General features: G+C 39.9%; 1 protein-coding gene across 5 annotated transcripts; it reads left to right on the plus strand.

Annotated features, from left to right (window-relative positions):
* Positions 1-23: 23 nt before the first annotated feature.
* On the plus strand, positions 24-26,133 carry PLA2G4F (phospholipase A2 group IVF). 5 transcript variants are annotated; one of them, XM_041459722.1, is made up of 20 exons: positions 24-3,271; positions 7,587-7,659; positions 8,993-9,129; positions 10,375-10,503; positions 11,150-11,190; positions 11,774-11,816; positions 13,010-13,076; positions 13,365-13,534; positions 15,164-15,277; positions 15,654-15,691; positions 16,628-16,763; positions 17,493-17,629; positions 18,657-18,888; positions 19,406-19,520; positions 20,621-20,758; positions 21,234-21,341; positions 22,188-22,382; positions 22,713-22,879; positions 23,939-24,125; positions 24,774-26,133. In XM_041459722.1, exons 1-20 carry the CDS (start codon positions 2,798-2,800, stop codon positions 25,001-25,003), a joined length of 2,931 nt encoding a protein of 976 aa, XP_041315656.1. In that variant the 5' UTR covers positions 24-2,797; the 3' UTR covers positions 25,004-26,133. The 5 variants fall into 5 exon arrangements, with proteins under 5 accessions (XP_041315656.1, XP_041315657.1, XP_041315659.1 ...); XM_041459723.1 differs by having other exon boundaries at positions 18,666-18,888; positions 24,774-26,131; XM_041459724.1 differs by having other exon boundaries at positions 3,132-5,682; positions 24,774-26,131.
* The last annotated feature ends 518 nt before the right edge of the window (positions 26,134-26,651 follow it).

The raw sequence follows: 26,651 nt of genomic DNA on the forward strand, positions 1-26,651 counted from the left end.
TGCTTTAGTATGTGTAAATCAAGTGTTCAAGTGTGTCAATTCTCAATGTAGGTTTTTAAATCTACAAGTTTATACATGCTTGTGAATGTTCTCAAAATTTTACTAAAACCGCTTTTGAATTATCTCTTTGAATAATGTTTTTGCAAATCTTACACCATTATACCATTAAATATGTACTTACTAGAGAACACTAAAATTACTGACAAATTTTTTTTGAGTGGTGATGCACTATTTTATGCCGGGCAGGGGTGTTGAGCTCTGTGTGACCAAATCAGGAAATATTTAGATTCACAGGTTTGCACTTGTTTGGGCTGTAGGTCATAGAGTAGTCTGGTGTTGGAAGTAGAATACAGATCCTCAGTTTTCCCATTCTATAGCCATGGGAAGCCCCAGCACTGAGGAAGTCTCCTGTCTCCATGTTCACAGAAAGAATCACAGGATGGGTCAGGTGGGTCATTCAGTGCAAGCTCTCTCTAAAGTAGTTTGGCCCCCAGCCTGTGCTGGTGCCTGGGGTTATTCTTCCCATGTGCAGGACCCTGCATTTGCCTTTGTTGGATTTCTGACAGTTCTTCCCTGCCCATCTCTCCAGGCTGTTGAGGTCCTTCTCAAGGGCTGCACAGCCCTCTGGGGTATCAGCCACTCCTCCCAGCTTTGTGTCATCAGTGAGCTTGCTGAGGAGGCATCTGCTCCTTCATCCAAGTCTGATGAATAAATTGAACAACTAAGTATATTGGTATTTCTGGAGAAAACTAAAAAAATCCCCAACAAACACAAATCAAATCTTATCCTTGCATCCTTGCTTGCATCCTTTCAGATTTTCATCTCTTCTTTCTTCTACTTGTATACTGCATTTCAGCTCTCCTCTCAGTGCTGCTAATGCAACCAAAAGGGGTCCCTTGTGATATCTACACACATCTTAAATAATATATAATATAGTTGGTGATGATGTCATTTAATGCTTCTGATTAAAAAACCCCAAATCCGCAATGTACATATACATCTGCCTTTACCCCTGCGGGCATACAAATCAAAGCAGAAGTAAAATTGCTGGGTGGGAGGCTTTCTTTGCCTCATCTTTTGATGTCTTTGTGCTTGCCTGTTTTCTTAGTCTGATGGGAAATAACAAAACCAAGTAGTTTGTCTGGATATTAAGTTTGCTATTAAGACAACAGTGTCTGTGGATGGCTAAAACTGCACACAGACACTGCAAATGGATGATCTGTTGATTATGAAACAATTCTCAAGCATATGTTCTAAAGAGCTTTCAGTTTTTCTTGAGAGATTTAGGAGAAATTCTGTAAAAGTGAGATCCCTGTGCTGAGTGAGATTTCATTGGAAGAGGAGGGAGTGTCAGAAGGCAGGTAAGCTGAATTTATGTGCAATTGGGCACTCAGGATAAAGTAGAGGGTTTATCCACTGCCTGTAATAAACTAGAATAAGTGTGATTTCTCCATGCTACTGTACTGTGAGGTCACCTCAATTTTCTTGTAATTTATAGTCAAACTGTTAGATTAAATATAAAAAATAAAAGCACACTTATGGTTCTACAATCTATTTGAAGATAAATAAAACCTAATATGATAGTCATAGAATTATTTGGGTTGAAAGGAACCCTAAAGATATTTTAGATTCAACCCCCCAGGGCCCCAACCTGGCATTGAACACTGCTAGGGATGAGGCATCCACAACTGCTCTAGGCAACCTGTTCCTCAGAATCTTCTAAGTAAAGAGTTTTTTATTAATATCTCTTCTAAGTTTACCCTCTTTAAAACTGTTCCCCCTTGTCCTGTCACTATCTGGTAGTGTAAAAAGTCACTCTCACTCTTTAAAAGCCCACTTTAAATACTGGAAGGCTTTTATGAGGTGTCCCTGGAGCCTTCTTTTATTCAGTCTGAACAGCCTCAGCTCTCTCAGCCTTTCATCATAGGAGTGGTGCTTCAGTCCTTCGCTGTCAGTGCAGTGGTGAGTAGAAAAGCAAAGAAATAGTTTTTTCAGCCCATGTCTGCTGTACCATTTAGTAGGACATGAGGGCTTTAGAGCAGCTGCTGGCCGTTTCACAATGGCATTGTTTGCTTTTTGCCTCTGTGTTGACTCTTCATTCTGTGAATTCACCACCTAGTGCTGACTTGTTTGTATTTGAAATGTCAGTTCTTTTATTAATTTTCTTAAATTCTAGCCTAGTGACTGACGCTAATGACAGGAAATGATTAATGAATGGGACCTTGCTGAGAATGTCACATTCTCATGTTTGCATAGAGCTGATGACATGCTGCATTACTGGCTTTCATACATTTTCTGTCACTTTAATTGTTGTAACACATAAGTTTGGTACTTGGTCTGCAATTCCAGTTTATAAATTTCAGCTCTTTGATAAAATGCTCCAGTGAGGCAACTGTCAGCAGCTGCTAATAACCTAATCGCTTTTAGTAAACTATTTCCTTCACTGCTTAATTATTTTTTAAGGTGTGATAGATTCTTACAAAAATATGTCCTGTCTCTTGTAAAGTTTTTTGAGAACTTTTGGTGGAAGAATTAAGACTGTGTTACGTGGAAATGAAGAAAAGGGGGAGACTTCTGCAGGCTGCTCGGAGAGGGGAGATGTGGTGGGGAGTTGATATTCCCTGAGGAATCTTATGGCAGCCCAAACTGTGGTGTCTCTGCTCTGGCCTCCCTGAAACTGCTCTGAACAGCTACAGTCAGTGACAGACTTTGCTTTACTTCAGGCTTGTATGATGGGCATTTTTTTTCTATTTAAAAGTACTGGTAGGTTGTGCTGAAGCTCTGAAAAGGATTTGAAATGGCCATAGTTGTACATCAGTTGCTGGAACTCTCAAAGAAAATCTGGATTGGGGATTTAGGTGTCGCGGCTGGATCACAAAGTGGTGGCTCCTCCTGCCCAGGGCTTCCCTGTTTGGTGCTGCTTTACTGTCCTTATCTTGCAGCAATATTGGAAAAACCTGCCAGCGAGGTTTTGAGCCGGCTTGTTTGGCAAGTGTGGGCCACACCTCCGCTTGTCCCGGCTGGAGCACAGCCCAGTCCTGCGCAAAACTTCGCACGAGCCCGTGGCCAGCAGCGCTTCGCAGCCGGGCGCCCGCCGACTCGCCTTGCTCTCTGGCTTCCCCTGTCAGATTTTCTGCAGAGACAGCAGGACATTTTCCCCATGTTCCATGAGGTGCTGCGGAGGCCATTTCCACCCAGAGTGCTGCCTTTTCTGGCAGCAGTGCTTTTCCAAAGGAAGGAGAGGAAAGACACTGGGTTCTGTCACTGGCGGGTAAGAGACATCGTGGTGCCGGCTCGGAGATGGCATTCCTTGGCTGATGTGCTCAGGGGTGACTTCCTGTTGCTGCGAGCATGGAAAACCTGTCCTGCACTTCTGCAGGAAGGAAAAAGTTTATTGTTATCCACACTTTTCTCTTAATGGTCATATGAATGGAGATTTCAGGCTTTTATTAAATTTAGGGTCTGCCTGAGGAAATCCAGAGAGGATCTGTGTTTCCTTAGGTTTTGGGGAGCAGAATTGAGCTGATGTCAAGTACTTTTTTGGGGGGAGAGTCCAGAATACTGTACTTTTCATCAGTGGAGATGAAATCATGCTTATGTGTTTTCTTGCCAAATAACCTTGACTACAGTTGCCTTCTGTTCTGCTTTCTATCTTACCTTACAGGGATTAATGGTCTCAGTTAGACAAAGACTAATGATGGCTTCAGCTCCTGTTCATAATGCAGTGCAACCACAACAGATAAAATGGTTTTGAGGTGTTTGTCCTTTAAATAGAATGAAATAATTTCATTGTATAAGATGGTTAGGCTAATAATTTCAATTTTGAATTAAGCTAAATGTTTATGAAGGACCTTTTGAGTGGAGAATTTGATCTATAAGCTGATCACACTTGTCTTATCCTATCACGCCAACCCCTCAGTATACAACTTAAAACTGAGGTGACCATTAATTGTCACAAGACAACTTGCTGCTTGTATCGCTTTCTGCACTTCTGCTTGCTGTGTGATAGAAATAAACTTGTTGACTTTTTAATATTATTGTTTAGTACTTAGGAGATCAGGTTAGAAGAGGCTCATGTTAACCTCCATTAACCTGTAAAACAATATATTTTCCCTCAGATGCTTGCTATTTAAATTTTAGAAAAATTAACATTACTTAAAATTTTGCTGGCTGTAGGGAGAGATTTTAGTATTGACTAATTGATAGCAACTGAGCAAGGGGTGGGGCAGCAGATCATCCTTTTGGGTTTGTAGGTAAATTTAACGCAATCAGACTGCTTTAATTTTCCAGAGTTTAGCATTGGATTCACTTCTAAAGGCAAACAACAATAACCTGACAGTGAACCTGGTGTTTGCCACTGCTGTTGTGTTACTGAGCTGCTGGCACTGCTCATGTCCTGGCTAACTATAAATCCTGCCTGCCAGAAGACCATGGCTCTTAGGGCTGGGTCTGTGAGTCTCTTGAGGGAGGAGGGACAGTGCAAGGGGTGCCCAGGAAAGGCAGGGATTTGCCTTGGTCTTTAAAAGCAAGCTTGTGACTCTTAGGCCACAAAGAAGGGAATGATGTGCAGCAGTGTTTCTTTGGGAGCAGGAACAAGATGGGGAGAAACTGCTCCTTTGGTAAACTGGACATTTCTTTGAGCTGCCTAATTTTCCCAATAGCTGTGAACAAAATGTGTCTTAGAAGGTGTCTTTCTATTTGCTATGACAGCATTTTTGTGATCAATCTGGCAGGCTTATGATGAGTCCTCTGCCTGCGCTGAGAGCTGTGGGGTGGATCCCAGCACTTACTGCCCACTGTATAAAGGCAGGTGTCCTGGACTATGTGAAAGTAAAGATTACTGGGTCCTACAGATGGGATGACTTGTTCTGCAGTCACTTCCAGCTGCATCAGCATCTTCACTTTAGACCAAAGGTACAGACAGTTTGCAAAGTTAAGTTTGTGAAAATTCAGCCTTGTGCCCTCATTTTAGGATTTGAAGGAGGCTTTTGTTTTTTTGCTTCAGATGCACTCCTGAGCTCTGGAAAAGCAGTGATTCTGAAAACCACTGAAAAGCAAAGCAGAAGTTAGCTGCTTGCATCAGTCACATACATTGGTAGGCTGCCATGCAGAGTGCTACAGGCAGAGCTGTCATCAGTATTTGTTGCCCATTTCCCATATGGATTTCTTGTCTGCCTTTTCCCTGATCATTCAGATAGGGCATATCTGATACTCCTATGCTTCATTACTCTGCAAGCTCACCTGCAGCATGCTATGACCTTGCTGTGCCTTTGCTAAAAGATAAGTGGAAGATAAGTAAAAGAGGCATATGAGGAAGTTCTGGCATAACTGATTGCACAGGCTTGAGAGCACAGTGACGTTTCTGTTGAGTTGTATGCCCTTAAATTATGATCTGGATGTGGAAAATGTTCCCTCAGCTGTGTAATGACTGGCTGCAATTTGAAGGTGTTAGAGACCTTTGGAAAGGACTTTCTTTTGAGCATGTAAGTACATTTTGACAGATGGTGTGCAATAAAAGAAGGATGGGCTATCTTCATGGTGCTCTGTGCTTGCTCTCATAGTGTCTGATTTCCAGGCAACAGCCATGCTATGTGAATGAAGACTGCTTTCACAGCCATGGGGTGTGATTATGTAGCTTCATGTCTCAACAAACAGAGGAGTTGCAGGAACTTTAGGAAGCTGGTGAGAATAACATATACAATCATGAATTTCTATCAGTAATCTATGCCCCAAGTTGATGAAGTAGAAAGGTGGTCAGCCTTTGCCTGAGAAACTAGTGTTAGGGACTGAATAAAAGAAAGGTGATTAGGAAAGGTTTAAAGATGGAAGAAACTAGCATCTGAAGGGTGGAAGTCATGGTGAAATTCACTGTGAAGGCATGTCTTGTTCACAGAAACAAATAAAGGAAAGAATATCTTCAACATGTCATTTCTGCAAGTAAGTGTCTTTAAGATTAGTAACAGCATAACTGAAGTTTATTTGCACCAGTTTAATTTAGTACCTGCATGTGAGAAATCTTAGGTGACTCATGTAGTTTTTGCTCTTTGCTTGTTGGTCAGGATGGATGGTGCTTGCTTAATACAAAAATGTTCAGTATACTGTGTATGCCTTGGTTTATTGTGTTGTTCAAACCCTGTTTTGCAAAAGCTGGCAGGTATCCCCAAAAGATGAAAAATAAGGAAGACTCACCAAGAATGTGACTGCTTAACAAACATAGTATAATTCCATTTATCAGATAAGGAACATTCAAGAAGAGTTTAACAATTCAGGATTCACTGGTTTCTGTGAGATCCAACTCAGTAATATGTAGACCCTACATTTTTATAGAATATTTCAAGAATCATAGAATTGAAGACTGGTTTGGATTGGAAGGGACCTTAAAGGTCATCTTGCTCCAACCCGCCTGCCATGGCTAGGGGCACCTTCCACTAGACCAGGTTTCTCAGAGCTCCTGCCTGACCTTGAACACTTCCAGGACAGGAATGGGCATTCACAGCTTCTCTGGGGAACCTCTTCCAGTGCCTCATTTGTCAATCTGCAGTATTTTGTTGTAAGTAAAGATCTTGTTGAATTTAATACTTAGCATATCTAAAATTAAACTCTGGTCTCAAGCAAACCATGTTGAAAATTGTGAATGTGAAGTAATGCCTGTTTGTGAAGAGCATTTTGAAAATGTGATTTAAGAATAGGAAAAGTTCTTAGCTGGCCAGGATTGTGTCATAACTGATGAAAATGAGGCAATATCTCATTCTGTTCCTGAGGCTTACACAATTACTTCTGTGCAGTCTCTGTACTAAATCACCTCAAGCAGTTCTCTCTTGTTCCCTGCCCTTCCCCACTTCTCCTTCATGATATTCTAGGATCTAGTCAGACTTTTTTTTCCCACTTCACATGCTGGCATTTAGATACTAATATTACTTTCCAAAAATAGTCTCCCAGAAGCTTTCAAGAGTAAGGATTACATTTTTATCTGTGCTGGTGAAGTGACCTGCATGTTTAGAATGCTGATACCAGTTAGCAGTCCACAATGAAAATGAATTTAAGTTTTGTCTTTTCTAACTCAAACTGCCATGAGGTGTTTTGGCAAGCATTTTTTTTTTCCCTCATTGTAAACACTGTGTGCCTTTTATGACTTTAGACCCTGCTCTTCAGATTCTTGCCACGTCTGCTTTTACTCATGCATTCATTTGCCCTTGGCCAGTGCTCTTGAACTAGCTGTCATGAATGTGTTTGAGCAGCTTTAGCACCTGTTTCTCACTCAGCAAGAATGTACTAACAAAGCAATTAAAAACTGATCTATAATTAGAGGAATCCCTAAATAAGGGGATTTTCTTACTTTCTGAAGTTCATGAGGAGTTACCCTAAGACATTGCTCTTGCATTGCCAAAAGGGAATTGAGTTTCCTTCTAGGCTCCTTTAGTTGTCCTCCAGGGCACTGAAAGTGCTGTGTGTGTTCCCAAACTGATTTGCTAATAGCTCAGTTTGGGCTGGCTGGTTCTGATCCATTTCTCTGGTCTAATACTGGTGTGGTTACAGAGCAGGCATTGCTAGTGAGCTAAATGCTGAGCTTGTTTCTCTCTTTTCAGTGGGAAAAGCACCCTTACTACAACCTAACAGTAAAAGTCCTCCGAGCCAGAAACATCAAGGGTACAGATGTGTGTAAGTATTTACTCAAGGCATTATGAAAACACGTTGGTTCCTTGGTGCATGCCTCCAGCACAGAGAGCATTGTTAAGGCAGCCTCTTATCTACACACACTTCATTGCCTTTATGTCTTAACAAAAGCTCCTCATGTAAAGCATTATATGTATAGTATAAAGTACATTTATACTATATAGTATAGTGTATCTATGATGTAGTATATCTGTATTTCAAAAGCTTTATGTGAGGCCCATCTGCAGATTGAGCAGCTGCAGCTGTTCTTTCTTTGCAGAAACAAGATCAAGTAAGTCCTGGTACTCTTTTGCTTCCCTGCTCCTTTACCTGCTCTACTGTGGCCAATTCTGTATTCCTTTCTCTGGATTCAGCCTTCTGGGTATGGCAAGTTTCACCCTTGCTCCTGCTGAATAGTCTTCCTGAAATTGGAAGCAGAAATCTTTAATTCTAGCTTTCAAATGCTTATTTTCTCAGTTGTAGTAGTGCTTTATTTGATGTACCTGCTATTTATTTGTCATTGCAGACTTTAAAGGAAGTAGGTAGTTGACTGCTTCCAAGATAAACTGCTTTTAAGCTGTTCCTGGTTTTGATAGCATGGTATATATTCCCTCCCTGTGTAAAGATCTCATGGCTGTTTGGGACATTTGGATCTTTAAAACTCATTTATATTAAATTACTCCAGATTAAATCAAGTAAGATAGTCTGCCTTAAGTTTATATCTGGCATCCAGCATTGAACTACTTGGAATGCCAAATAGCTGTTCAGGGAACAGAAAAACCTCCTGAGAGGTTGAGGGCTAGAATCGTGTTGTCAAGAGTTCTTTTCTATGGCCTGGAGGGAAGAGTGGTCCCCATACTTGAATTGTTGAAGGGGCCCTAAATGGAAGAAGGAAGGGCTCTGAGGCAATAATTTGTTTTCAGGAAACGGAAGCAGCCCAGCTCCTGGCCTGTCTAAACAAGGGTTCAGCAGTAGTGGATGTTGTCTCCTTGGACTTTTAGTAGGCTTAGGCTCTTTGATGCCTAGGGATAGGAGAATAGGCAATAGGCCTAGTATCAGCAGTAATCTTTTTTTAAAAGTTGATTTTCCTAATTTTAAATACTATCCTTTTTTTAAGGGCTTTATGATTTTGGTGAATCAGAAAAAAGAAATATAGGCACCTAATAATCAATTTGCTTCTGTTTGAAGACATTTACTTCATTAAAGACTTTTGCTTTAGAAGTCCAGCCTTAAATTTGCACTTTTCTATGATGCAATGAGATCTAGAAAATGAGGAGCTCACGGGAAAGAGTATGTTTGACTAAAGCTTTTCTGGTGCCTGTCTTGCTCTCTGCTGCAGTGTCCAAGGCAGACTGCTATGTGGAGCTAAAGCTGCCCACTGCATCTCCCAGTGTCTCCCGAACTCAGGTTGTTGACAACTCTGAGAACCCAGAATGGAATGAAACTTTCCAGTATCGGATCCATAGCGCTGTCAAGGTAAGGACACACTGTGGAGTGGGTTGGACTACTTGTATTTTTGTACTGGCTTGCTTTTGATACTTCATTCAAAACCAAGGGTTCTTTATTACCCTCAAAACTAGTGCTGCTTGTAAGGTGTCAGTTGTCTTCAGTGGTACAAAAAGCTGTACCAAAACTGCTGTGTTTAACTGCTCTCTCAAGTAAATTGCAGCTAGAACTTTCCATAAGCATCCTTGTGATGCATCTCAGGAAAGGGAAGTTATGGCACTACCTGGTGGAATTCAAGGAAATTCCTTGATCAAGCAAGTTTCTATTTGATGTTTGCTCCTTCTTTCACAGGAACTAAATTTCTACTCACTGCCATGTAGTTCATTCAGTTAAGTTCTGCCATCAGTTCTGATGATTGAGAAAACCAAATTCAAACTCTTGGGTAGAGGCTGTGCATCTACTCTCTGTGTAGGACCTAATACAGTGTTTAACAGTCTTCAGATTGTCAGCATTCATTCTCAAAGCAGACACTGATGGTAGGGGGAAGGAAACTGTACTTTAAAAGATCAGTTTTAGTGGGGCACTATTGCTTTGAATAACATCCCAGGCTTTGGAATAAGGTGTCTATTAACAAGAAATAACCCACCTCACCTTTCCACAGTGGTTGGTGACAAATGTGGAATGGTAATTGACTTGACTGGTAAGAAAATGGAAAGCTCAACTTTAGAGTGTGGGATCTTTTTCTTTCCCTCCGGGCTCATGAGACCTCAGCCTGGTTTCTGCTGGAGACTGCCACCAAAATTCCAAGTTCAGTCTTGTCTCCTTGAGAACTAGTTGCTGCAAGGCTATTATTTGGATGCCATATGTCCTCACTGTATCTGTTTCAGTTTCTCATGAATTTACCATCTCTGAGACAGTGCTGAGCAGGAAGTAATTGGTCCCTATAGCATCCTGGACTAAATCACCATGAAAGAGTGGAAATTGCTGTTGCTCCTTGGGCAACAGGAGCTGGTGGAGAGCGCTGCTACCTGAGTTCAGCTGGGGCCTCCCTCTAGGTGGGAAGCTAAGAAAATACTTTAGCTAAATGGTGTCAACTAGGAGAATTTTTTGCTTAACTATGCTGTAAGCCCTGCTGAAAATACTGAATTTTCCTTAGGATTGGAAAGGGGAAGGGGATTGATTAATGGACACAAAGCGTCCATTGTATGCAGTTCCCCAGGTTTGTCAGTGTTTCTGCCCCTTCATCTTAGGCTGTTTGTTTCTTTCTGCATTTAGAACATTCTGGAGCTGACCCTCTATGATAAGGATGTCCTTGTCAGTGATGAGCTCACCTCTGTCATCTTCGACGTGGGGGGCATGAGGCTGGGGGAGCCCCTGCTGCGCACCTTCAGCCTGGACCCCGAGGTGAGCCCCTGCTCAGCTCAGCCCTGCACGGAGCTGCCAGGGCCTGCGGGCTGACTCACCTGTGTGGAGAGCCAGAAGGGGGAATTCAGTCAACCGGTGATGACAGCACGTGTGGTTTTACTGTCAACTGAGATGTTTCCAAGTTCTCTAGTAAATTTGTTTGTGTGTTTTCCACAGTCTTTGGGATGCCCCAGCTAAATGAAATTTGGGATTACTGCTGTCTTTCAGGAATGTTAAAGCATCTTTAAACGGAATTAGTTTTTTGTGAGACTTAGAGGAACATAAACTGGTTTTAAAATGAAAGGCATTTGCAGTCAGTAATCATTGTAGGGGCTGTCTTATTTAGTTTGTCATCATCTGCAAAAAACAAGTTTATTTCTGCAGATGTTACCTGTATATCTGATAAGTCAAAAGCCTAAGATAAGTTTTACCTCTCTATCTGATAAGTCAAAAGCCTAAGAGAAGTTTATTTTCCCTGGATTATGTTCAGTACATTTAACCTCTGCTTCATGTAGATGGTATGGGTGATCAGCTGCTCTCAAAAGCAGCTGTTTACCTGTTTATGGACTATGTTCTATGGAAAAAATGTCTTTTAATTATATATTCAGGATTAAGGGTCACCAATATCCAACTTTTATTTTCAAAGGCTAATGAAGAGCTGGATGTAGAGTTTTTCTTGGAGAAATGGTGAGTCTTACCTGAAGAGCTGATTGCACTTGTGCTCTGCAGATCTGTTGTCAGTTGCTTTTTCTGTGCAGGGATAGTCTTGCTCATAAAAAGGATAATACTTCATAGTTCTCTGTGGTGATTGAGTTGATCCACTAATGGCTGGCCAAAATTATCCTTAATACTTCAGTCACCAAAATTTTGGGGATAAAAAAGAAATAAAATTTTGCTGGACTTCATGGGACATAACTAATCCAGAAAGTGTTCACTTATTTGGGGGTGGAAAGTTTCAGTTAACCTTACAAAATACACAAATGTATACTTTATTATCTGGTAGTATTATCTAAGTTCAGCTTTTCTCTAGGTTATCAAAATAACTGGGATGGGGAGATCCTATAGCACATGCTTATATTTGCAGACAATTTTTTTTCAAATTTTCCAAGCCTCCATTATTTTGTGAAGGGAAATATACTTGCTGTTTCCCTGGATCTCCCACACTGAGGAACTTTTCATCCCACTGCTTATTCAGCCAACTAGTTTGTAAAGTAGGATGAAGCAAAATTAAAACCAGTTGTCATTTGCAATAAACCTCTTGCTTTCACAGCTCAGATGCCCCTACAGAAGTATTGACCAATGGAGTCCTTGTGGTGAGTACATGGAAACCAGAATCATGTGTGCTGTGATTTTGCTCCTCAAGATAAGTTCCTTGTAGGAAGAGAAGGATTTTTGAGTATTACAGTCCTACTTCCAAACAGCTCCTATTCTCTCCAAGATCTACCTCTCTCTTTTTGAATTTGTTGATTTAAAAATCTTCCTCAATTTTTGAGCTTGATGCCAACTTACAGAAAGCTGCAGTTTTTTGTTTGGAGGTGTTTGTTTCTTTGCTTTTTCCCTGTAAGGTTGCCATAAAATTTGTAAAAAATATCTTTAGCAGGCAAGTGAGTCTTGAAGGTTGTACTGTGTTTTCTAAGTTAGATGCTGTCCAGGAAGAGTCCCTCTTCTTGCCTTAATGCATATTATTTCTAAGCTTTTATCAATGCCGTTATTAAGTAGGGGATCACTCCCTGTGGTTTTTGATTAATCAGTCTAAGAAAATCAGTGTGCTATACATTAAAAATAAGTGTTACTACCTCTTTGCTCCCTTGAAAGAAGGGACTGGAGCCATGGATTTTTTTGTAAGGAGAGAAGGATTATGGTTGAAATTATTGTTGAAATGTAGAGTTTTAACTTTTTTTCCCCCTGAAAAGTTGGTGGCATTTAACAGCACAGTTCTGAAAACTATTTCATAGGAAGGAACCTTTTGTGTTCTAATTTCCCTCAGCAAGTCAGTCTTAATTCAAGCAGTGGACTAGTTTTATATCTTTTAGGGAAATTGTGTCAAAATCAATCTCTCATCTACTGTCCTAGAGGGTAAGCTGATGGCTGAATGGTATGAGAGACTAAATTTCATGAGGACATAGACAAGCTGGGACAGAAATTTATGAAGTGCTTGCTTGGATCTGAACAGGTTCTGAATCGGTACTTGTGCATACCTCTAAAAAAGGTAAAAAAGCCAGAAAAACCCCAGGTGTTCATAACTTGTAACTGTGAAGTACTGGTTGTAAAAAAACCCAGTTCTTGGAATAGAAAGGATGGTTTTTATTTTGAAACAAAATCTAATAATCCTGTCCTACTGAAACAAAATTTGGTCTTTATTTGAAATAACAAAACAATGCCTTATGTTTTTTTTTTTGACGGTTTGCAACTGTAAACCTACAACTAATATAGTAGGTGAATTAAACTTCAAACAAAGAAGTGAACTAACAATTGTGTGACCAGAGCTGGTTTCTTTTTTTCACAGGCTCATCCTTGCTTGTGTCTGCAAGGCACTGTCAACAAAGAGGGAAACGCAAAGGAGAAACAGCAAGGTAGGGCTGCCCGGAGAGTTTAAGTCAGGACAACTTGAACGTGTTTGTTCCTTGAGAGAGGGGAGAGCTTGATTCTCCGTCTATACAGTGCAGTTTAATTCACTGACTACAAAATTGGCTGTTAAAGCAATTTTTGCTTTTATTTTCAATTATTAATACTATTGGGTATTTTCTACTGGGTACCCCACAATAGAGTTTTCACTTGTGTTTTCATGGTCTCAGCTACACTTAATACTTGATTTTCAACAAGTGGCCCCTGTGGTCTCAACTTCTTTTTCTAATGCACAGGATGCTGTGAAGTCAAGGTGTCTGTCCCAGGGGCATATCAAAAGCAGTTGTCTATTCCTTGGACACCAGATAATGAGAAGGATTCTGGAACCTCATTTATCTTTCATGTGGATAAAGAAATGTGTCCAGAACTGCAAGTGGAGTTGCAGCAAACTATATCTGTCCTACAGGTAAGCATCCATGCTGATTCCATAAAGCTTACAGAGAGATAAGTTTTTTTTTTAAATGTCAGATTGTGCATTGGATCTTTGTTGTGTAAGGAGCTGAAATTACCTTAAGAGTCTATGCTCCCCAAAGATTTAACATCTGTTCAAACACAGCAATTAAGAAAATGTTACTCCGTACATGCTTGCTACATGTAGTCATCTTTACTTTCACCTTTTGAGATAGTCTGTAGGAACTCTTTTCTATTAGAAACTTGTAGATCAGTTGCAGAGGTTTATTTAGCTTTGTCTTTTACTTTGCAATTTCTCCAGGTAGTGACTGAATATTCATTCTCCAAAAATGAGAGGAAGGAAACTCTTTATTCTATGGTGTTTTTTATCCCAACAAGCAATTGGGTAGCACGATTGCAAATGGTGATCTTGGCTACTGTAGAGGCAGCTGTGGAGAAGAGAACACAAAGAAGGATGTGGAAGAACAGCTTTGCCAGGGGGTTTGTTAGGCAGCAAACATGAGCTGAACAGAGAGACCTGGGCTTGAGTGATCAAAAACTCAGAGCCAGGCAAGCAAAAAACACTGTAGAGGTCAACTGTGGAGATTGCCCCAGGTGGGGAACCTCTGCCAACCAGCTCTGGTGGCTAGCAGAACATACTCCTTCATCAAGTGGCATAGACCACAGAAGTCTTCAGTCTGACCTTTTCTCTCTTATCAGGTGTGAGAGAGCGCCAGGAACGTTGTAGTGTTGCTTGCCCTGTACCTAAATGCATGTTGTTTGCCCCTGTTAGGAAGAGGACAGTGAGCTTAGGGGGACATTGGCCTCAGGACAGCAGTTGTTGGTCAGAAGACGCCTGTGAAGGCTGTGGGTGGTTCCTGGCCTGACTTCAGCTCTTGGTGTGAGAAGGGTGCCAGCCTGGTTTTTCTCCAAGGTGTGGTCTCCTCCCGAGGGCTGAGCCCTGTGGTTGGTGTGTGGGCTCCAGCCCACCTGGAGGCTCTGGAGGCTTGTGTGACCCTCTGAAATGAGGGGTTTTTAATATGCCTCTTTACATTTAGGAATCTGCACACAGCTCTGTGTTATGAGATCTTGCCATTTGCTACATGACAGAAAACCCAAATATTTCCTGACAAGCTTTAGTTCTCTCTGCTTTTAAAGTTTTTTTTTTTTTTTAATTACATACTGCCTTATTTCTCTGTTTTGTGGTATTTTTGATGTATGTGTAATGCTGCTGCCTTTTTTGGTATCTTTTCCAAATCTTGCTTGGAAGATGGAATACAAGTTTGTTTTTGTGTTTTCTGACACATGCTAGAATAAAACTATTTTGGCGGAAATTTTGTATTTAAAGATTTTTGAATTATGGCAGACAGGTATATTAAAAAAACCCTAATAACAATAAACAAAACATCCCTAAAACGAAACCAAACAACAACAACAAAGAAACTGTTTGAGTGAATGAAATACCCCTGCAAAGACTTGCCAAGTAAAAAGCAGAGTGCCCTCGAAAAGCTTTAGGCATTTGGTAATAATATTTGGTAAATATTTAGCTATAGTGATATTAAGAATTGTTTGCTGTTTCAATGTATAAAAGTATTTTTTTAAAACTGTTTTCTGTGACTCTCACATAAGATTTTGTTTTTATTAGGATGGTGTGAACCCTGATATTGAAAAGCACACTACAGTTCTGGGACTGGGGACTGTACCAGTTAATTCCCTTCCTATTGGAGAAAAAGTTGATAGAATCATTTCTTTGGGAGAGGTAATATCAATATTTTGCTCTTGCTTTAATGTGCATGAGATAACCTTTTCCTCCATTGCCTCTAGGTGTTTGGAAAGTTAGGCAACATGTGATTGATTCTCAGGAGTGCTGTTTTCTTGGATGTCTTAGAATGAAGTAATGAGATTACTCAGTGTAGTTCTTCCTAATGTGTTTTCATGGTCGGGTCTTGCAAAATGAAGTATAAAGTTCATCACTTTCTGAAGAAAAAAGTATTTTCAGGGTGTGAAAGAAAAGTATCAGGGGAGGGAAAAAGCAAGACACTTGCAGAGGAAATAATTCGTAACTTCTATTTTGTAGTTCCACCTGTGTAATTGCTTTCAACTTCAATGTGTCAATGTGTTCTCTCTTTTCACAGGGAAAAAGTTTGGATATGAGTTTGAAAACTGAAGAGAGGTGAGTGGGAACCCCACTGGAAAATCAGGAAAGGTCATTATTTTCATATAAAGGACCTGAGTGACTCTCCCTTCTGTTCTGGGGAGGTCTGTTCACTCCATTGATCTCTTGGGATAGATTAAAGAAAAATATATTTGATAGGGTTTTTTTTGTAATTTTCTGAAGGCTGTGACTCTTTACTTTGCAGATATTATCTATTGGTTGATGTCAATCCTGCTGACACTTGTACAAATTTTGTGTTCCTAACACTTAAATGTAAAATAGCTATTGATGTACATATTAAGTAGTTTTGTCATGCACAGGTATACCAGAATATATGAAGTGATGTAATGAGAGATAGGAAAGCACATATATGTGTGAAGGGTTTGAACTATAAAATGGACGAAGGCTGCAAGAAAGGAGTAAAAAGGGCAAAAAAAACCCAGAAAACCAAGAAGTTGGCTTGTAAGTTGGTAGGGTCATTTGGTATCCAGTCATCAGCTGAAGATCTTGCTCCTGTTTTAGAGCTTCATAACAAGTTCATTGGTATTCAGTTGCCTCCTCCTGCCTCTTAAGTTCAGAATCTTCTGTTTTAAAATCCCTCTTCCCCTCATTTCTTGTTCATGTTGATACAGTGATGTCAGTTGCTCCTCTTACAATCTTCTTCACAAAGAAGAATCTTACTTACGAAGAGTCTTTTCTTCCTTTGTGAAATTCCTTTGTGAAGCTTAATTTCAGTACTGTTTGACAGAAGTTTTGAATTTAAATATTAAAGGAGAATTACAATATGGAGAATTTAATTTTTAATTCCAAAAGCTGTTGTACAAAATAACTGATGTATACACTAAAATTTCACCTGGACAAGATCTTCACCTAGGTTGTGTGTTCACAAAAATTGCATTTCCATACTGATTACAAATCCTCCAATATGTCAATGTTTTTTAACTTCTATTTCAGCTCTTGGGATCTTGATATACGTATGGGGTTTGATCTCTGTAAAGAGGAGAGAGAATTTTTGGACAAAAGGAAGAAAGTAGTTTCTGAGGCACTGAGGAAGACTCTTCACTTAAAAGAATCCCCTCCAAAAGATGAGGTATTGAGCACAGTCCTGTAGTGAGACTGTAAAATCCTTTGGGCTTGGTTGATAATTAGGCAATGTAGGAATCCTTGCTTGTAACCAACAAGAAACATGGTTTGCATTCACTATGGTGTGAGACAAATCCCTGGTACATTTCAGTTCTGAAGTCTAAATGTTTTTATATTTCTTAAACTTTGAGGGATGTGTGCGTGTTTTGGGACACAAATGTTGGAATTTCAGAATGTATGTACTGTACTGGAACTCTTGGGCTTTGGGCTTGGAATTGTGATGGAAAATTTTGTTTCAGAATGTTTAAAATGAAACTCACACCACAGGAATAGATTCTTAATTGCTTATTTGAGGAAACTTACATTTACATATCCTAATACCTTGCTCAGTGGTATTTGGCTACTGTTACAAGACTAATTGCCTCTTACATGTGTATTGTATGAAAGTAAATGTGTGATAATATACATAGCAATTTCAGTAAGTGACTGTCCCTAAGATGACCGTGCTATGCTTTATAGTAAGCAATATATTTCAATTACAAAATAGAGAAAGAAGTTCAGCTTGGAATCAACCCCAAAATTACTTGTAATGTAGATAGAAATAAATGTTTATATCTCTATTTTATATCTCTATTTTTTATGTTCTGTTTGTTGTTCAAATGAGACTGCAGTGGGGTTAGTTCTGTGATTTATTTGCCAAGCTTGTGGTTGTGACTCCTGAGTTTGCTGTCTGCAGGTTCCAGTCGTGGCGGTGCTGGGCTCTGGAGGTGGGATGAGAGCACTGACATCCCTCTATGGCAGCCTTGCTGGGCTACAGCAGCTGGGCCTTCTGGATGCTGCAATGTACCTCTGTGGCATTTCTGGCTCCACTTGGTAAGCTACATGCAGTTTTGATTCAGAAACATAGAGGTGAAATGGCAGTGTTGATGCAAAATAAGACCAAAATTACATTTGTGCTGTCTGTAGGCAGACAGCAAATCAAGTATTTTACCAGTTTTCATCTGTGAGTTCTTTAGGGGATCCTGAACAGTGTAAGAGATCCAGCATTGTGTCCAACCCATAAGCTACTGGCTAAAATTATGAATCTGCTGCTTGTGCAAGTTTGACAGTTTATGAATTACATGAATAAAACTGCTGTGTAGTACCTCAGAGCACTGACTTAAAAACCTTCCTCATTCCCCTACTTTGCCAAGAAGATAACTGAGGTGGTGCAAGTCTCTGGAAACATGTTCGTGCAGACCACTAGGTCATCACCTTCCAAAATGGCACAGAGGCTGAAGAGAGGCATAGCACTGTCTTGCACTATTTCAGCAATGTGCTGAAATATTAGACGTGGCTAGAATGTTTCATTCGCTCAGTTCTTCGAGTCTGTGGTGAAGTCTTCCCTTGTTTTTGTGAACTTATTTCACAGAGAAGTTGTGCAACCTGACAGTGTAATTCTTCCTTCCAAGCTTTGTGTGTTAAATTAACTCCTCTGTACCTAGTTCTCCTGCCCCTTTGGGTTCAGAGACACTCCCAAACAAATGTGGGCATCTGTTTGTATAGATAGTCAGCGGTCCAAACTAGCTTCTCCTTCAGTCAGACCTCTCTTCTGGTAAAGGCCATGGCACCCTTGCCATCAGCCAGCATATCATGGTTGTTTTTTTTCTGGACTGTTTATGGGCTAGTTCGTGGGTGCTAGCATAGGATGCTTGGAACATCTCTGGAAGGCAGGTTAACAATCAGAACAAAGATGTCCTGTAGGTGTCAGGGTTTTCATCACAATTTAGCATTTAGAGGTCTTTTATTCATGGATTCTTCACTCTTTTATCTAGACTTCTCAAGTGCTGCAGCACTAATTACAACTAGCTAAAATTTTTGTTTACACAAAGGCCTTTATTACTGATGACATTAATAAAAGCATTTTCAGGTGTTTATCAACACTGTATCGAGACCCTGACTGGTCACAGAAAGACCTTCAAGATGCAATCAGCAGAGCTCAGGACACTGTGTCCAGCAGCAAAGCTGGGGCATTTTCTCCAGAACGACTGAAATACTATTTCCAGGAGCTGAATGCAATGGAGATCACTGGACGGAAGGTTTCCTTTACAGATTTGTGGGGCCTCATTGTGGAATATTTTCTACAACAAGAGGTAAAAGTGTTCTGCTGTTTAAGTGGGAACTCTAGTGAGCCATGTGTTTAGAGTCAAGAAACTAATTGCTCTTCACCTCTGTTTAGGCAGTGCTGTGGAATAAACATAGTATCTTCTTTAGTAAAGAATTTTTGATTCATATGGATCAGTGTTACAGAAAAATGCAGTGTTTATTTGGAATGACTGTTATTAAAATAACAGCTTGTGTACTGAGCAGGTTAAGCCTGGCAGAATGATGTTGATTTTGCAGAACAGAGTTATTGTGCAGTATTTTCTATGTAATTGAGATTGAAAATCAGAGGGATAGCTAGTTTATTAACATTGAATATTCTAAATACAGAGCTGCAGAAATATTTTGGACAAAACTAACCATATACCTGGACAGTGAAGAGGAAAAGGGACTTTGAATTAGTAGTATTGTTGATCAGAAATGCTAAGCAACAGCTACCAATTATCAAACTGTGGGTACAGAATTTACCTGACTTAAGTGGGCTCCTCCTTCCTTGCTTGTGACCAGGAAGATTCATCAAAGCTGTCTGATCAGCAAGCAGCAGTGAAATGGGCCCAGAACCCTTATCCTATCTATGCAGCTGTGAATGTGAGACCTAATATGAGCAGTGGAGACTTTGCAGGTATGAACATAGAAATGTATTTTTGTTTGCTGAAGTCCACACATTTATTTCATCTATCCAGCTGCTTGGGCAGTGAGCAGCTGATAACAGGAAATACAGCTCAAGCAGCAGTTGGTAGTGCAAGAGGCAATCAGAAACCGATTGACAAAGTATTATCATCCTGATAGCAAATGTCTTCTTCGTGGCTAAAATGGAGAAATGAGATTCAGAACTGTTGGCCACTCCACATGTTTTGCTAGAAACTGCCTGAAATTTTCAGGAGCTGAGAAGGTTCCTGTAGTACATGTGTCTCTGTCTGAATCAAAGAATGAGGCCTTGGTGATAAGGGAGCCACTTTGTTTTAGTGGTCTGAGTTCTTACAGTAAAAATATGAAGACTAGTCTATGAAGACCAGTACATTACTTCAAATATGATGCAACAAGTGGGGATGGATGAGTGAGACAGGAACACAAATGCTTGTGTCCATCTGTGTACCACAAGGGGACTTGTCTGTTTTATTCTGAGGAGTGGGTGTGTATGGCAGTGAATTCAATTTGGTCCAACCTGCCAGAGTTCAAGAAGGATTTGGATAATGCTTGCAGATGCATGCTTTGTGTTTTGTCAGGTTGATCTGTGCAGGTCCAGGAGTTAGACTGGATGATCCTTACTTTTCAACTCATTGTAGAAATCTTTCAAGCATGAGGGGGCACTTTGGAAAGCACACAGTGAAGTCTGATGCAGTGGGTTAACTGAGTTTTCAAGCCATTACTGCAGGAATTCCTGGGAGATAGTTCATAGTGCGAGGAAAAGCTGAGAAAAATAGTGTGGCTTCCATTTTGGATGGAAAAGGGAGCCATCAAAACTTTTTTAAATTAAAAGTAAAATAGGGAGATTATTTCTGTAGTAACAAAGTCAAGATGGAGCAAGATGGAATGAAAGCTTTCACAAGAGTTTTTATTAATTATATGTACATAGAAACTAGAGCAGAGGGGCAGAGGAATCCATAGTGATTGTGAAAGGTGGGGGGAGAGTCCCTTCTGTCTGCCCTGTGTGAACAGATATCAGATCAGTATTTTCACTCATGTTTACTCTGAGTAAATATCCTGTTGGCTTGTTCTTAGAATGGTGTGAGTTCACTCCCTATGAAGTTGGGTTTCGCAAATATGGAGCTTTTGTTCGAACAGAGAATTTTGACAGCGAGTTCTTCATGGGACGGCTTGTCCAGAAACATCCAGAGCCCAGGATTTGTTTTCTACAAGGTATGATCTTATGATAATGATTAAATTATCATATAAGGGGATGGAAAGGAACTTTGCTACTCTGGGGACTTACGAACTCAAGTCCATGCCTTTTTTCCTTTCCAAAGGACTTGAAGAAGTGAAACATGTCGATTTTTCTCCAGAGCTTTAGGTTCATAGCTGGTTCATAGTGTTACAGTCTGATGTCCTGAGTCTGCAAGATGACTCTATTATAGCTGCCTGTCAAAAATATCTACTGTCAGTCTTCCTGTTCTCTTACTGACTTTTTTGTGCTTTTCTCTTGGAAAATTTTCTGCATTATATTGTAAGATCATAATTTCTCACATGATTAACACCAAGGTTTTCACTCAAACTGTTAGAATAGTAAGGAATCAAGTGACAGCCCTCTCCCATGAAAAATGTTGAGGGAATTATAGGTCTTTTGGTTCCATGAAAAACCTTTTGAGTGTTAAATTCTTCTGCATTTCTCCTGCAGGAATGTGGGGCAGTGCCTTTGCTGCAAGCTTGGATGATATCTGCCTGAAGGTGGTTGGTATAGGACTGAGCTTTCTAGATTCTTTCAAAGATGTTATCAAAGTTGTAGGTAAGAACATACATAAAAATAGTTGGATTTTTCAAAAGATTTTGTAGTGATCACAAATAATATGATACAAAAATGTGCTGTATGTAGTTTTCAAGATTAGCACAAAGGGTGGATTGGGACAGATCTCTTATTGTGTGTTATTCCCTTTGATCACTCTTATAGTGAAGAGAAATTGTTTCTTTAGTATACTTCCTCTTCTTTTGAAAAGAATTTTTATCTGACTTCGACTAAAATTTGGGCTAGGTCTGGGAGCTGTCTTAAACACATATTAAAGTGCAGGCATCATAATCCTGAGAAGAGGAAGAATAGAAGCTGGATTGCTAAGCAGGAGATGGAAAAAAGAGGCTTTCGGTTTCCCCTATGGTTGTATGCTTATTCATTGATCTCCATTTGTTCATTGCAGTTTCAGAGGCTGGGACTTGTTCGTGTGCATAGTTATGGCCCTATAGTAACTAGTGGAAAAAGATTTTTTTTTCCTCTGCCTTTCCAGCCCTGGTTCCCAGCACATCCCGCCCTTTTTGTTTTGTGTAGTTATAAATGCTACTGTGTGTGATTGACTGATGTCTTATGTGACAGAAGGGGTTGTCACTTGGTAACAAGGGTTTCTTTGTATGGGTTTGAAATGAATATGGGCAATGCTTTATGAGTAAAGCTTTCCCCGTTAAACAGGGCTAGTAAATCACCCACCTATGGAATATGCATTGCATTTAAATTTCATTACAATACCCTTATTAGAGGACAAATCCAGCCTTAGGACCACTGGTTAAATATGGTACAAAAAGGCCTGATTGAAATGTTAGAGCTGGCACTTTGTGCATGCTCTGCATCTTTCTGTGACTTCTGCAGATGACTGCCGAAGATTCCATTTCCGAGACCCAGCACGGCTGAAGACCCGCTTGGTTACACCTGGGGGACCGCTGTTACAAGTTTTTCAGGATTTCTTCAAGTCCCGCGTCACATGTGGAGAAACCTTCAATTTCATGAAGGGATTGTATCTTCACAAAGATTATGTTAACATCAAGAAATTTGTGACTTGGAGAGGTAAAGGAGTTTATGTGTATCTGACTATCACAAAATATTAACACACTATATAATATCCCAATGGAACATAAGTGAGCTTGACTTTGTTCTGCTGAAGCCAGGGAATGTATCCCTTCTTACACCATAGCAAAAATTTTAATCCACTGTATTTGTTCTGTCATATAAGGCAAGCTGATCATCAGACATTATAGGTCTGTCTTAGATGAAAGTGCATGTTGGAATGTCTTTTGTCTTCTTGTAACACTAATATATGAGCTTTGTCTATTTCTTCTGCCAATATGTGTGTAATGAATCAATATAGTTACTTGTGTTACTTGGAGTGTCTTACAGGTACTCACCTGGATGCGTTTCCCAACCAGCTGACTCCCATGGAGGAGAGCTTGTATTTAGTGGATGGTGGCTTTTCCATCAACTCTCCCTTTCCTTTGGTACTTCAGCCAGAGAGGGATGTGGATGTTATCTTGTCATTCAATTTTTCCTGGGAAGCTCCATTTGAGGTGAGTGATGTAGCTGAGCATTATTACATGAACATAAAAAAAACAGAATCATACTCAGTAGCAGCAGATCAGTTGAAGCTGAATATAAACACTAATCAAGAAATGAAAATAAATCCTTTGAAGGAATTTCAAAGAAGTCTTTCCTGGAATCACAGAATGGTTTGGGTTGGAAGGGACATTAAGGATCATCTCATTTCAACCCTCCTGCCATGGGCAGGGACACTTTCCACCAAACCAGTTTGCTTAAAGTCCTGTCCACCCTGGCCTGGAACACTTCCAGGGGTGGGGAGTCCACAGCTTCTCTGGGCAACCTGTGCCAGTGTCCCACCACCATCACAGTGAAGGATTTCTTCCAAATATCTAATCTCAACCTACCATCCTTCAGATTAGGGCTGTTTCCCCCTTGTCCTGTCACTACATGCCCTTGTGAAAAGTCATTCTCCATCTCCTGTAAGCCTCCTTTAGTACTGGAAGGTCACCCTGGTGCCTTCTTTTCTCCAGGCTGAACAGCCCCACCTCTCTTGGCCTGTCTTCCTGTGAAAAGACATTTCAAACATTATTTTGCTATGCTTTTTCCTGTGAAGGTCATGAGAAAACAGAAAGTTGATGACTGTAAGAAGATTCAAAAATTTTCAGAAGCCTAAACAGATTGTTAAGTAAAATAAGACTATTTGCTTGGCCTGTAAGATGATTGTTACTTTGATATGTGCTTCTAAAGAAAGAGTGGCTATTGGTGATTTTCTTCATGGAAACAAGTTATTTTCTGTACATACAAATGTTCATTATTAAGTGCAGAAAAGTCAAGGTGAATAGATTTGGAGTAGGAAAGCATAAAAAGTTTCAGCTGCAATCTGTTGATATTTGTTGCAGTTCTGCTCTTCATTCTTCTATATTACCAGCTAGAAAAATTATTTCTGCTGATTTGAAACTGAGCTTCTGTCACTTCTTTTCTTTTTCTTTTTTTAAATGCAAGTCTCTTTCCCATTGAGGATTGCTGTTAGATGATCTTAGAAGTGTTGCTGGTGCTCTATTGCAATTATCTTTTTCCTCTGATAACAGGTTTTAGAGCTGACTCAGAAATACTGTGAGGAGCGGGACATTCCTTTTCCAAAAATCAAATTTAGTGAGGAAGATGAAAGGAAGCCAAAAGAGTGTTACATGTTTGTGGATGACAATAATCCAAAGGCTCCCATTGTACTCCATTTCCCACTGGTGAATGACACCTTCCAGAAATACAAAGCTCCAGGTAAGCAAGCTGCATCTTAAAGCACTCTTCTAACAATTCTTTGGGTGTGCTGACGGGGAAAATTCAGTGAGGTCAATGTTCCTCTTTTGATTCTTCTTAATATTACTCTGTAATTGTTAAATTGTAATTTACTTTTAAGGCAGAATCAGTTTCCACTAGTTTTTTAAGGGCAGGATGAGAGAAGAGGCTCACAACACCCCTTCCCCCACAAAAGTGTTTGCAGTAAACTACTTTGATGTTCATCTTTTAAGACTGGTATTTAAATGTAAGGGGCAAGGTACTCCTAGGGCCTGTTCAACTTGAGGTTTGTCTTTCATTTTAGTGTAGAGCAGCACTTCCAGGGAGAACTGAGCTTTATATTTCTTATTTTGAGCATAATAATCAAAGATGAACTTAACAATTTATCACAATGGAAATGTATTTTAGTACTGTGTTTTGGATCCAAGTGGAAATAGAAAGGAAATACTTTGCCCCTTCAGCTTTCAAATATTTTGGAAGGAGCTGATATCTCTGAGGAGGAGCTTTGGGGAAAAAGTTAAATTTCAACAGAATTATCTCTGATATCCTCCTAGCAGAACTGAACTAAAATGATTCTACCACAGCAGAGGGTTTTTGTGATTTTTTTTTCTTCTTTCTTTCTTGCTGCAGGAGTTGAACGTGAGTCAGAGGAAGAGAAATCCTTTGGTGACTTTATCATTGAGTCAAAAGATTCCCCTTACCGTACCCTAAACTTCACCTTTGAGCCATATGATTTCAGCAGGTTAGTGGAAGTGAATCGCTACAATGTTCTGAACAACAAGGACACTCTCCTCAAAACCCTAAACTTGGCTCTGCAAAGGAGGAAGTTGAAGAAAGTCACCAATAAGTCAAATACATGAGTGGTTTCCAAGGCTGAGGATACAGAGAGGCTGCAGTGTACAAAAGCTGTGAGGTTCAAGACAGAACACTGATAGTGAATAGCTGGAAACTCTCTTCCTGGAGGGAGCAGTACACCTGACACTGAAAACTCATTCCAGGTCACGTCTCTGATGAAAACCCAAGGCATGTACAGTACAACATGGATGTTGCTTCCTCATGTGGGGAAGAGTGAGGAATTACCCAGCTTGGTATCTCAAATCACAGTGGCTGATTCCAGATCATTTGAGAGGTCTATACAAACCGTTCAGGCATCTGGAGAATAATCTTCCAGACTCTACTGAGGGATGCGCCTCCTTTTGTCAGAGGTGTGTTGGTGTTTGAGGAAAGAGATTCCTTCTGTACTTTTATCTCTTGCTTTAGAACCTCCCTTCAGGAACTTGTACAATTTATGTCATCTTAAGAAGAACTCCACAGATGAAAATGACACACGAGAGAGGAAATGTCTCCTCTTGCTTTCACCTTGCTACTGGCTGATGCCCATGTGCTTTCAAGACTAAACTGTCATTGCCTGCTTCCCATTTTGCCATTCATGGTTTCAGTTTCCTTCCTACCCTTCTCAAGGATTTTAATGGCTTTTGTTCTCCCAGAAATTCTATACAGATTATCTTATTTTGGTAAAAAAATTTGTTTGGTAAACAAGGAAATAAATGTCTTTTATATTTAACAATAAAAACACATTTTGGGATTTTGTTGCTACTTCCTACAGTTTGATCATCGTGAGATGATGAAATGATGATGAAAATGCCGTAAGTCTCAGCTTTCTCTTTCTGTGCAAGAGGAAGGGAGGCTCCTTTGAAGGGTTTGAATTAGATATTTTTTCCTTGCTCTTAACTTATAATTCACCCAGACCTTTGTTGAAGGAATTTTTGTGTCTTACGTATTTTAGAAACGTCAATAGTCAAGGTAGGTACACCTTATGAATGTGAATTAATAAAACAATGTAAGATGCTGCTGTGCTGTGGGGTGGGATTCACCTCACTTTGCATAAAGCCCAGAGAAAAGTACTGAGTTACGCAGTTGGAAAATATGTAATGCAGAACAGTGGCAAATGAGCACTTTTATGGCTTTTTAAACTCTTACACTTTTTAGCACTTACTTTTATGGCTTTTACATCGAGCTGAATGTATCGATTCTGGATTTAAAGCTGAGGACAGGAGGTTTGTCCGATGAAATTATGTAAGGGCTTATAGATGAGTATGGTTCTTAATACATTTTTTATGTGTTTCTCTCTTAATAAATATTAGTTTTGCTGACATATTCTTCACAGTTTTTAAGTTCACTTGTCAGAGACAGCTAGGCTGATAGCTTGCAGGTGAAAATCAGGAGTCAAGAAAGAAAAACTTGTATTTACTTTTTACTACAGACCACCTAATCAAGGGGAGGATGAGCAAGATAATACCAGTTACTTCCTGAAGAATCTTTAAAAAGTGGAAAACCTATTTCAACTGAGAGATTGAAAGTGACCAAGTTTTCAAGGTCAAGAACTGTGTGTTTTTGCTATCTTAGTAAGAGCTGGAAGTTGTGCTGGTGAATTCAACTGACTCACACTGAAATCACAATCACTTTGCTTTAATTGTCCCTACAGCAGAATAATTTTAAAAAGAGTTT

This window comes from Pyrgilauda ruficollis, unplaced genomic scaffold (genome assembly GCF_017590135.1).
Source record: "Pyrgilauda ruficollis isolate IOZ18807 unplaced genomic scaffold, ASM1759013v1 scaffold14, whole genome shotgun sequence".
Taxonomy (NCBI): Eukaryota; Metazoa; Chordata; class Aves; order Passeriformes; family Passeridae; genus Pyrgilauda; species Pyrgilauda ruficollis.